The sequence below is a fragment of the Eretmochelys imbricata genome, chromosome 6 (assembly GCF_965152235.1).
Source record: "Eretmochelys imbricata isolate rEreImb1 chromosome 6, rEreImb1.hap1, whole genome shotgun sequence".
NCBI lineage: Eukaryota > Metazoa > Chordata > Testudines > Cheloniidae > Eretmochelys > Eretmochelys imbricata.
Window position 1 is genome coordinate 103,254,639 of NC_135577.1, and position 12,814 is coordinate 103,267,452.

The following is a 12,814-nucleotide window of genomic DNA, read 5'->3' on the forward strand; positions in this document are numbered from 1 at the left end:
GAAATCCGCTTGCATGACTCATCTTCATGGGGGGGAGAGCAGAACAACAAAGTATTTTATCCTCTTAACATCTGGTGTTGATGGACCTTTCCTGTTGGGAAGGATGTAAGACCTTCTGTTGATGAGCAGCCCTTCACACTAATTTAATGTCTCTTTCCTGTCGGTGTTTTACATAGTCACAGAGGTGCACAATACAACCGCTCAGATATTGGCTTACAATATGAAATTCAGATGTTACAAGTGAGATTAATGCATGCAACAACTCAGACGCATTCAATAAAATCTAAACACATTCTTATCATTTTAACACCTGGCTTAACAATACTAACACACAGGTGAGCCAGACTGATTCCAGCTATGTATTTGTCAGTGTTCAGTTGAGATGTGGGGACTTTGGCATGAGCTGACAGCTGATCTGCCAGTATCACACTGTGTGGTTTACCAAGTGTGGGATTTTTGGGTGAGACTTTAAAACGGAGTTCCTGTCTGCTGTATGTGGATATTGCAAACCATATGACACTTTTTTTTAAAAGTAGGGCTTTAACCAATATTCCCTTCTCATCACTATTGTTCTGTGTGTTGTTTACGTGTTATCTTTCACCTAGAGATGGCTGCATTTTAATGGGAAAGTGATTCCTGCAAGTATAAATCTCCTTAGTGAGGAAATAGAGGCATATAGCATTAGAGGAATATATTGAAAATTACTATAAGACTTTTCATTGTAGCACTGTCTCTTTGGAATGTTTCAGAGTAACAGCCGTGTTAGTCTGTATTCGCAAAAAGAAAAGGAGTCCTTGTGGCACCTTAGAGACTAACCAATTTATTTGAGCATGAGCTTTCGTGAGCTACAGCTCACTTCATCAGATGCATGTTTGGCTCCCAAAGCCTCTTATACACAGTGCAGAGCATATGGATTTGAAAAAGATTGAAATACTTGAAACAAGATAGGAATTACTCTGCTCTCAGCTAAACTAGTATAATTCACAAGTAACTCTACGTTAGTCAGTTGCACCAGCATAAAACTTGTGTAAATTAGACCAGAATCCAGACCAATGTTTCTGGACGCTTTCGTTAATGAAGCAAAAATCCTCCAACTGCAGGATGAGTGGGCAACTGTCTCACTAAATTACTGGAAAAAAATAAGGACCTGATTCTCATCTCTCACTGGTATAACGCTTCATTGGTCTTAGACCTGATTTACACTAGAGTAGAATCAGGCTGGCATGTTTTCCCTGTCACATGGGTAAGAAGAGATCCCTGTTTTGCTAGATAACAAGTATGGTGTTTGCAGTTGCTGTCTTTCATTTTCTTTGTTGGGGGTATGTACCCTGACAGGGATCCTACTTAAGGTCCTGAATCAACAAAGCACTTAAGGACATGTTAAACCATGACTGCTCACATTGACTTTCCACTAATTTTGCTAAATCAAGGCCTAAATGGATAGCTCTTTTGTGACAAAAAAGAGAAATCCCCATTACAAAGCATTGGTCCAGCTGTCTTCATTGCAGCGCAGGCTCATATAAGCATTGGAAAGCTGTAGTTTCAGCATTACTACTATCTTTTAAAGCTGAAGGCAGCATAATATTTGTTTGTGCTCTCTACAACTAATTTTTGATTCATTAAAGAAAGCATCAAGGGACATTAATGCAGATTCTGGTCTCACTTACACCAGTTTTACAGTGGTGTAACTCTGACTACAGTGGAGATGTATCTGTTTTTTATTCTTTTCCTTTGGTGTGACCATCCATCTGTTTCAAAACAGCACATTTGTATAGATCTTTCACACACAATGATCAGGGCATTTATACTGTTTCAAACATCAAGAAATCCCCTGCTAGCTTAATTATTATCCAAAATAAAGCTACATAAAGGGCACTTGACTGTGTCCATCATTTGTCAGCCTGGAAAGCAAACTTGTAGAATGCTCTAAAAATGTCTCAAGGAATATCAATATAATCCCTAGTCTGTGAAAATCCTGTAATTTGCCTCTGATCCCATTAATTGAAATTTACATGCACATTTGCAACACATTTGCAATGTTTTGAAACATCGGCATTTCATATGTCTTGTCTGTGAAGCAAGAGTGAATGTATTGTTATGCAGATAATAAACTGTGATTTGCAAATTCTCTAGCAGTAGATCCTTCACAGACACAGCTCAGAATGAAGGCCAACGTCTGTTTTTATATCAGCTGAAAATGTTTACTGATATTGCACGGAAGTGGGCAATTTTTTACACTGTTCCTTTTAAAAAAAAAGTTGTATTTTGCTTTTTATTTCAGGTGAGGGGCTTAATGGTAAGATAACATGCCCCTGAAAGGGCAATACTACCAGCCTTCTGTTTTAAATTCAAAAGAGCAATACATTGTGGCTCAATTTCATCGTCAGATGTATGTACATTGTCTGGTTTGAATCAGTGGGAACTCTACACATGCATCCAAGGGCAGAACTTGCCATATTATAAAGAGAGACAGAAACTGGGAACACGGGGGCAAGGGAGACAAATGACCCTCAAACCAAAATGCACAGCTGCAACCAAGCCTATTTGTTATTTTCTCCTCTTCCACATAGTGTGCATACATATGTAACTGGACCTGGTGCAGCAGGAACAGGAAAGTTAAGTAGGTTGTTTTCCGTTCTTTCCGCAGATGGAAAAATGAACAAAGTCAAATGGATTTTCACGTGGCCATTGCTATTCCTACTCTTTTGTACCATTCCAAACTGCAGCAAACCGCGTTGGGAGAACTTTTTTATGCTGACATTCATTTTATCCACTCTGTGGATTGCTTTGTTCTCCTATTTTATGGTGTGGATGGTAAGTAGATGCAACAAAACCTTGTTTTAAGAAATGAAATGTACAGGCCAGATGGCGAATGTCTTCAACTGCAATCCCAGTTTGTTTTAGATGAACTAAAAAACATAACCACATTGAGATGTGTGCAGTCTAGTAGTTCTAATAAATGACCTATGTGCTAGTCTCTCTTCTGGACAGTACTTTTGGACCATAATTTTAAAGGTAGGCACTTAAAGATGCAGATGGGGCCTAGTGTGATTTTTTTTTTCAAAAGTTCCTCAGTGCCTAGTTCCTAATATTGAATGGGAGTTAGGGCTTAGGTGCTTTTGAAAATCCCACTAGGTGCCTATCTGTATCTTTAGGCACCTAATACCTTTAAAAATACGGCCTTAAGGCCTGATCCTGAAACATACACAGTAACTCAGGTGAGTAGTGAGGGTTGGAGGATCAGATATAGTGTAAAATGCTCTGGGTGGAACGGACTATATTAGTCGCAAGTATTATCCTTCTTAGTAAGAGTGCCATAGAGGTTACCTCTTTTCAGTTGCTCTTAACATGTGCAAAAATGTAGGCTCTGATGAAGATGTATATCTGGTATGATCTGTTCAGAAACACTCTTACTTGAAACTCCAGTCCAGGTGATTCACTCTTTTCTCTCAGTTTTTATAGCTTAAATGTACATTTTCACTCAGAAGAGACATGAATAGTGAAGTAGCTCAAATTTGACTCTTTGTAATTAAAAAAATATTTTTGGAAGTTTAAAAAGGCATTTTTTTTCTATTCAAAGAGAGGCAAAGCTAAAGAGAAGTTATGTTAGTATTGCTGAAGGACTGGTAGGTCAATGGCAGGGTGGATAAAGCGTTCACATGCCTCCTCCAATTAAAGATCAGTAAAATGAAAAAATCTAACTCTCTTGTAATACGTACCCTGGAAAATGAAATATGTAATAGTTCCGTATGACCTTTTGGAAGCATCTTCATTTATGAACGGCTGATCTTCATAACTCGCTTGAGGGTTGTGAGCTGTGTGACACAGCTTTACTTGTCTGGGATACATACTGATAGCTCTGTCCGTATATTATACATTTGGGGATTATTTTATTTTTCCATTTCCACTTGGATACAGTTTTTTCCCGTAAGTTAGTATTTGAAGTATTATATTATAAAGTAAAGCCCTTTCTCCCTGATTTTACAATATGTAGCAAAAACTACATTGAGAGTTACATGGTTGAGAGATTCATATTCCAACAATTCATTTTTGCTGATGTACCACATTGCCACAACTTCAATGCATCTGTACTTCAGTAAGACCATGCTGTCTATCCTGGTTCCACTTTCAGAACTTCTGTTGAAAACAGTGGGAGTTTTTGTGGAAAGACCAAAGGTAGGATGTGTTCAGAGATGCTGTAACAGTGTCTCTGATCTCTTTTAAGATGGGCCATGCCTCAATGTCCTCACAGTTACTTGCCCTCTCAGTGGGAAAATGTCTTAGTGATTGGATAACTTAATTTAATCCTCTGGCTAAGTTAGAAAAAAGGTTACCTTCTGGGGTAACCACAACTCTAATGAAAAAAAGAGTCCAAGCAAAAACTTTTGGCCCAGTTCTGCTTCTGGGCCACTGCCTGCTTTAAGAGTCTGTGGAAACTCTTCCCCTTGGCTGCAGGGGTTCCCAAAAGAGCCCCTTGCCCCTTGATTGCACAGATCTACAAATAGGCTTTTCTTATAGGAGTGCCAGCACAATACTTCAAGGTGGCAGCACTGAGGTTTATGCCACCCTTTCTACCACAGGCTCCAGCTCTAATCCCCTGAGCAATGAAGTAGCTGTCTGTTCCAATCTCAAATATTCCAACTTCACTCTTACTCTTCCCACAGGCTACTTCCTAGGCTTGCTTAGCTGGCTGGCTATGAAGCCTTCTTTCTGGTCCCTTTTTCAGGGTATATTAACACACACACCCCTTGAGACCCTTACTGGGATCCCCATTACAAGCTGCTGTCTCCCCGTAGGCTCTTCCAAAGCTGCATCGGGGCCATTTGTCTAGAGAGACTCATGTTCTATTCCCTTCAGGAGTGTCTTTGTCAAGAGCCTCAGAACAGGTCTCACCTCTTCCCAAGCCATTCTCTTACTATGGCAAAGGGAGCTCTGCCCTCTTCCCAGCCTGCATTGCTGCCAAATGAAGAGCTACCTTCAGACCTGGGAGCCACCCAGCATTCCACTGTTCCAGACAGAACATAAGAACAGTCTGTACTGGTCTGTAAGCGCCCTTAAGGGGCCAGTACATCCTGTTACAAATGTATAAAGTGGAGCACTTTAAATGGCTTTCATAAAACCCTTAAGAATGTGCCTACAAGTACTTATTGTTTCCTAGTAGGAGGTTTTTAGTCAGATTGTTGCTAAAATTTTGTTTCCTTACAGAAGTGTGTGTGTGTGTGTGTATCTAACTGTCATAACGGCCACATCCAGAAATTAAAGTGACGAGTGAATCACAATTGTATTGGAAATACAGTATCAGAATAAGAGAGACTTCCCAATTATTTTAAATGGCTGTTTTCCCTGACTGTGCAGGTTACTATAATTGGATACACTCTGGGGATCCCTGATGTTATCATGGGCATTACTTTCCTAGCCGCAGGAACGAGTGTACCAGACTGCATGGCCAGCTTAATAGTAGCAAGACAAGGTATAATTTCTGTTCAAGTGTTCCAACAATTTCATGCTATGCTTCTGTAATATGCAGCTCTTTCAAACTGTTTCAGTTACAGTAGCACCTAGGAGCCCCAGTCATGGACCAGGGCCCCACTCTGCTTGGTGCTGCAAAAAAAAAGAAAATGGTTTCCACCCTGTTACATCTCTGGTTATGAGTACGGGGCATTTATTACATCCAAGAGGATTGAAGCATCAGGAGAAATTGCATAATGTTCTGGTAGTTCATTCAGCAACCAAAACTCACATATGCAGTATAGATCAGTCAGATTAGAAAGATGTAACGTACACATGTGCTACACCAAAAAAGATTAGCCATAAAAATAGGATTATACACCAAAAGTGCATAGAAAAAGGATTTTCTTTTTGGATCATGCCCTAAGTCCTGCATGTAAAACTTGCATTGATTTCAAATTAAGTTGATGGGGAAAGATACTGTGGAGGAAAGGCACAACAAAAGTTAACTTGCTTCAAACATATTCCTCATCCAACTAGAGACAGCCAGATTCTTCCTTTTGGCTCGATGAATATTAACACTGAGTAGGGAAAGATTAACCTTAACTATGTCTAGTTTAACTTTCCTATTTAAAAGGCCAAAGATTTTTCCAGCTCATATTTACATGGCTGAGCTTTTGATTTTTTTTTAAAAGCTTTCCTTTTTTACATGAGAAATATCTATAGACACATCCTTTACCATTGTTGCTTAAAACAAGCATGAGTGTGTCCATTTGTATCACGCTGAGAAAGGAGCAGATAGTAATAATAGCATTTTGCAGTATTGCAGCTCCTACAGCCCTTAATGCCAAAGGATGGCTCTTTGTTCTCCAGGCTGCATACAGACTCCAAGAATTCTGAAGTCTTAAACTAGCCACCAGGAGCCAGTAGAGTCCCACATCTGTATGATGTGAACCGCATAAACATATTTAAAATGTTTCATTTATAACTGTAAGAGCTATACATATTTTTAAATATGTTTTGGATATGCCTAACAAAGAATCGTATATTAAAAATAATCCATTCTCCACTTCGTATTAGGAATTACATGCAGGAAAATCTCACAAAAATAGATCAGCTGTGTTAAGAACTGTTCTGGGACACTGCCCATTAAAATTGGTTTCTTCCATGTATGATATTAGAGTCAGTAGATCTGTAGAGGAAATACAGGGGGAAAAGTGCTAAAATGATCAGTGTAATGCCTTCATAATGCTTGAATCTGTACAGAAAATAAATGCAAAAAGAAAAGGAGGACTTATGGCACCTTAGAGACTAACCAATTTATTTGAGCATAAGCGGCATCCGATGAAGTGAGCTGTAGCTCATGAAAGCTTATGCTCAAATAAATTGGTTAGTCTCTAAGGTGCCACAAGTACTCCTTTTCTTTTTGCGAATACAGACTAACACGGCTGCTACTCTAAAACCAGAAAATAAATGCTATCATTCTTTATCTCTGTTCTCTAGAGTCTCTACCATAAGTTTAACTCAAAATGTTAAATGAGAAATCAATGGGGGAAAGAGAGATCTGCTTAGTTTAGTTATTTCACAGTCCACTTAATATTCTATTTGTAGTTTACTATTTATTTCTGTGGGCCAAATCTTTGCAATAGAATATCGCCACATATCAGGCAAAAACCTGGTCAAGATTACTTACTGTGAGAGTACAGATAAGGAACAGCTTGGTGAACTGGTAGATGGAGAATCCCTGATCTCTCATGTAACATGTGAGGGCCATGCATGGCACTTTAGTAAAGGATTTCCCAAAGGGCAAATGCAGATGTGCCCTGACAGTGAAGGGAAGCTGCAAGAAGTGTCACCATAAACACAAATCCCAAGGATATCCCAGGGATGGATTGTCTGCGGTACTGACTGTGTCAGGCCATGCCTTGGGAGCAGACATTGTGCATGTGATCCAGCTGGAAGTCTCATGAGCTTGAAAGTTCCTCCACAAAGCTGATCTTATTTGCAGGGGACTTTCCAACAATATTAGATCTTTTCCTCCTTCCTGACACACGTTTTGTGGATTTGGCAGTAGCACAGATAACTAAGCAGGTACTTGAGAGAGAAACAAATTGCGGTGAGCACTCTGGCCACCATTATTATGGTATCAAAATCAGACACCAGCTAATACTGAGCACAGGAAACAGAGATTCTGTAAGAACAAGGTTCTCATGACTTTACCACCCACTCACACTTTGTTCTCCTATTTCATTATTGTTTGGGGTTGTTTTTAAAAAATGAAATTTCTAAAGTGTACTTGATGCTCAAACACATAAGGGCCCAATCCTGCTCAGTGCTGAATGTCCTCAGCTCCCACACTGCTCAGCACCTTTCACGATCAACTTTCAGATTAGCTAGAGCCCACGGCCCCAGAGCACATCCCAAGAGATGAAGACAGACCACACACAGCTTCCTATAATGAAGCCCATGGCCAGCTTTGCCCTGGGACTACAGAAAAAACAGGACAAATCTTATCAACCTGTTTTTTTAATTGGCATCACACTCAAACACCAAACAATTTCTACTTACCCATCAAGGATGATACATGCACAAAGTATATTGGTTGTGAGCATTTTTTTATTTTAAAAGGTTATGTAAATATTACCCAAATTATCTGCTGATCTTAGGTACTTGGCAAATTGCCCATGTGGGGATTGCAGGAGTTCTTAGTTAGCTAATTTTAAAGTGTCCTCTTACATTGCAAAGCTGCTCAATGGTCATTCTCTCTCCCCCTCCCTGCCTCCTCCTCCTCAGCCTTGTTACAAAATGTTTGTCCTGTGTGTTGTTTTGACCTGAGAATCATTATTTGGTTTTTCTGTTTCCCAGGTCTTGGTGATATGGCCGTATCCAATACAATAGGAAGCAATGTGTTTGACATTTTAGTAGGCCTTGGAGTACCATGGGGCATGCAAACTATGTTGATTAATTATGGATCAACGGTATGTGTGTGTGTGTATATATATATAATTATAATTGTTTAATTTTCGTTTTTTTGTGTTGTTTTCAGAAGAAAACATTGTAAAAAATGCTGAGCATTTTTATTAGTAGTTAAATAAGACATGAGGTTATTTCCTGGCCAAAGAACAGGGATACATGCGAACAGTTTTCCTGTCACAAGATGCAATGAATTCCCATTGCTTTCAATGTGAGTTAATTGTATTGGGTGGCAGGAGCAATTGGGTCTATTCCTGGCTCCGCTACTGTATGTCTGTGCAGCTTTGAGCAAATCTTTTTGCCTCTCCATGTCTCAGTTGACCTGGTTGTAAAATGAGGATAATAAGGCTTACTCTCTTTGAGAGTTATTGGCCAAAGGCCACATACAAGTGCTGAGGGGATTTATTTAAGCAGGACTGATTATTTACACATTTATTCTGATTCTTTTAAACATGCTGTTCTCCCATTATTGTAACTTTTACCATGAATTAAACATCTAGGATATATGTCATTTAAAAATTGTAAATTGGGGCTTGTCGATACAGCGAAGCAATGGGCACTAAGCGATGTGATTTCTCAAGTGCACTAACATGCTACACGTTAATTGGCCCGTGTAGACCCCTAGTGCACTTTGGTGTGGTGCAGGCACCCTCGGAAACGTTTAGTGCACCTGAGCAGGGTCAACACGGGCCAGTTAGCGCACAGCATGTTAGTGCACTTTAGAAATCACACCCCTGTAGAGTGCAGTACCCCGCCATGTAGACAAGCCCTTCGTTTTAAATTTTAGACAGTACTTGAAAATAGAATAGAAAATGTTCTAAATCAAGAGGCAGTTAACTTTCTGTTGCACTTACTATGTCCTAAACATTTTAAAGTTCTCTTATGTCTAACTTTCACAGGTTAAGATAAATAGCAAGGGACTGGTCTATTCGGTTGTTCTTCTGCTGGGGTCTGTAGCTCTTACTGTAAGTATTTCCGTGGTTTAAAATGTGACCGCTTCAAGTATTCACTTCATGTCATAATTTGATACATCTATTTACTTTGCATGTAGCAGTAGGAGAAACTGGAAGTACTTGCCATTATGACTAGCATTTGTTCATATAGAGCTTGATCTAACAACCAAAGACATCGGTGGGCTTTAAATCAGGCTCTCAGCACTCAGTAGGGCACTGAGGACCTTCAATTCCCATTTATTTCAGTGAGAACTGAGGACCTCAGCTCCCAGGAGGAGCTAACTAAGTAACTCTTAGGACTGGGCTATTATTTTGTAGCAAAGGGCCTGGTAAGTGAAACATTAATTGGGTCTGAAGTCAGTTCTAATGCATCTAGGGCCTGAAGTGGAATGCATTGAAGTCAATGGCAAAACTCCCATTGAGCCAGATGTGGGCAGAACCAGACTCTGAAAGTGTAAATATCCATCCTCATTAACACTTTGCAGTGTTTCTCAAACTGTAGACTTCCAGCGGAGACTACATAGAGAATGTGACAGGTTTCAGTGGAGCCGTGTTAGTCTGTATCAGCAAAAAACTGAGGAGTCCTTGTGGCACCTTAGAGACCAACACATTTATTTGGGTGTAAGCTTTCGTGGGCTAGAACCCACTTCATCAGATGTATGAAGTAAAACGTACAGAAGCAGGTATAAATATATGAAAGGATGTGGGTTGCTTTACCAAGTGTTAGGTCAGTCTAATGAGATAAATCAATTAACAGCAGGGTACCAAGGGAGGAGAAATAACTTTTGAAGTGGTAAGAGAGTGGCCCATTACAGACAGTTGACAAGAAGGTGTGAGTAACAGTAGGGAGAAATTAGTATTGGGGAAATTAGGTGTAGGTTTTGTAATGACCCAACCACTCCCAGTCTTTATTCAGGCCTAATCTGATGGTATCTAGTTTGCAAATTAATTCCAGTTCTGCAGCTTCACCTCACATTTCTGCATCATGTCTGTGGCTTACCAATGCATTGTACCAATGACACACTAAATTTGGCGGTAGGATGACCAGTATTGCAAAAATCAGACCCTAGTCGCTATACAATTAACTTGCCAATGCATCTCACAAGTGACTTGTATGGAGATAATCTTTTTGCCAGCCCAGCCCTCAGTAGACACCATCACTGGTACTCATCTTTGCCACACTGTGAAGCAAATATCCAAATAATATCTTAAAAGACAACAGTTGTGTTGTATTGTGTCATAAATCTTCCCCTCCCCGACCCACCTGTCCAGCAGTTTGGCAAGGTATGGGAGGGTTAGCTAAATTTTATCGGCGAAGGTGTCCATGGGGTATTGATGGACAGAATGACCAGGCTCCTGATGCAGCTGAAACAGTGACCTCTGAATGGAAAAGCTTCTGAACACACCCATTACTCTCTCGCTAAACGTGAGCCTAAATGTGGATTTAGGAGCCTAACTTTAGGCTAGTCACCCAGATTTGGAAATTTTGGCCAATGTCTATGCACAGTGCAATTTGAGTGGCCTATATTTTGGCAAACTGTCTGTATGAAGGAACAAGCCATCTAATTCATTACTTCTGACCTCCTTTGATACTATGTTCTCTGCTTCTCTGCAGCTGTTGAAGGAAGGAACGTTCTGTAAGGGCCAGTGTTCCAGAGAACATAGTGGATCTAGGGGGCAGCACTGAAGGTTCTTTACCTGATAATTTAGGCTGTACTGAAGCAATTAATGGGAGCTGCATGACTTAAAGGGTGTGTTGAAACTATACGCTTATGGGCTTGATTCTCGGTTACATTAAGAGCTCTTCACCAAGCTCTGACCCTGTGAAGGGTTCTGAAAATATGCCACTCGCTTGCGGTACATTTATGCTGCAGCTGGAGGTGTAATTTCTCACATGTATAGACATACCTACACTAGCTGTGATCAATTGTCATGCTAAAAATAACAGTGTAGCCACAGCAGTGCAGATGGCAGCATGTTACCTAGGACAGAGACGGCGCTGTTCCTACTTAGGGCTCCAAATGGCCTAGGATCTCAGACCGCTAACCTTGCTGTTTTTAGCAAGTTAGCTTGATCAAGGCTAGTGCTTGTATGTCTGTCCAAGGACACCTCCAGCTGCAGTGTAGACACACCCTAAGTTACACCCACTTCAAGGCCGCTTTATATGTTAGAGCAGTGTAAAGAGGTCTTAATGTAGCTGAGAATTAAGCCCTCATGTTTAACTTGATCAGTTATGTGCCTTATTGCCATCTGAAAAAATGAACACTGTCCTTTCTGATCTGTAAGATGACCAAGACTGCATTTTTAGCATGTTTAGGGACAGCAGATTCAAATAGACCTCATATGAAGCTTGTAGCATTTGTGTCCTTTGAGATACCAGTAACTAACACTTTGTATACTTGCAGGTGGGTGGAATCCATGTAAATAAATGGAAACTTGACAAGAAACTAGGCTTCTACGTGCTGATTCTTTATGCCATTTTCCTGTGTTTCTCTGTATTGATAGAGTTTAATGTCTTTACCTTTGTCAACTTTCCAATGTGCCGAGAAGATCTTTAAAACAAACCACAACCATGAGAGAGGCTGACATACTCTTGATTTCTTGTGCTATAAATGATAGACATTTTAAATTTCTACCTTCTCACCAGTAATCTGATTTTCTTTCCTGCTTTGTCATCCAAGAAGCACTTTTACTTATCTGGAAGGAAAATAAACCTTTCTTTTAACATGCTAGCTCAAGGCAACCAAAGCATTTTCCTCTTTGGGTATTGCTGCTCAGTCATCCAACTTGTGGATCTCATGCAGAGTGCTCAAAAGTCCGATTTTCGTGGTGTTCTGCTGTGGTTTTCATTCTCCTTATGCAGACAATAATGCACCAAAGTCAACTGGAACAAGACTAGAAAAAACTCTCCTCTCCCTCTTTCTTTGACATTTACTGTCCATGGAAGAAGAAGAGGCTGGCTCAGAACTTTTCTTGGCTCCATTAAAAGCATCAGAGCTACAGGACCAGAAAGTCCAATGCACATAACATGGCATGCACTGTTGTGGACATATGTTTTTCCCCTTCAAGTGCTCTGTTTATAGAGGAACTGCATTGACATTTATAAGCCTTTGTTGGTGATTTCTGAATATTTAATCACTCTTTTTTATTTAAAAATGTGAAGAACACATGAACAATTTTACAGAGAAAAGAGAAAATGGTTAATATTGTATCACTTTTGATGATGCACACTAAGAGAAGAAGAATCTGAAATCTTCAAAAGAGAATATACGTGCAAAATATTCATACTTGAAAAATGTGTTTTACCATCAGCAAGGAATACTGTACAAATATAAACTAACATTTGTGGAATATTAAAGCCTGTAAGTAACATTTTGCATTGGCACTGGTAAGCCCACTTGTAATTTTACAAGAAACTAAAAGATTAACACCCAACGGGG

The 12,814-nt window shown here is 39.9% G+C and overlaps 1 protein-coding gene across 1 annotated transcript in view; it reads left to right on the plus strand.

Annotated features, from left to right (window-relative positions):
- The window catches only part of SLC24A4 (solute carrier family 24 member 4), a 126,009-nt gene extending 114,077 nt beyond the window's left edge, over positions 1-11,932 (plus strand). Inside the window, exons 13-17 of the mRNA XM_077820406.1 lie at positions 2,648-2,814; positions 5,356-5,470; positions 8,314-8,426; positions 9,321-9,386; positions 11,780-11,932. Of these exons, the coding sequence (XP_077676532.1) occupies positions 2,648-2,814; positions 5,356-5,470; positions 8,314-8,426; positions 9,321-9,386; positions 11,780-11,932 (614 nt within the window). The remainder of the gene's footprint in view (positions 1-2,647; positions 2,815-5,355; positions 5,471-8,313; positions 8,427-9,320; positions 9,387-11,779) is intronic.
- Positions 11,933-12,814: the final 882 nt, after the last annotated feature.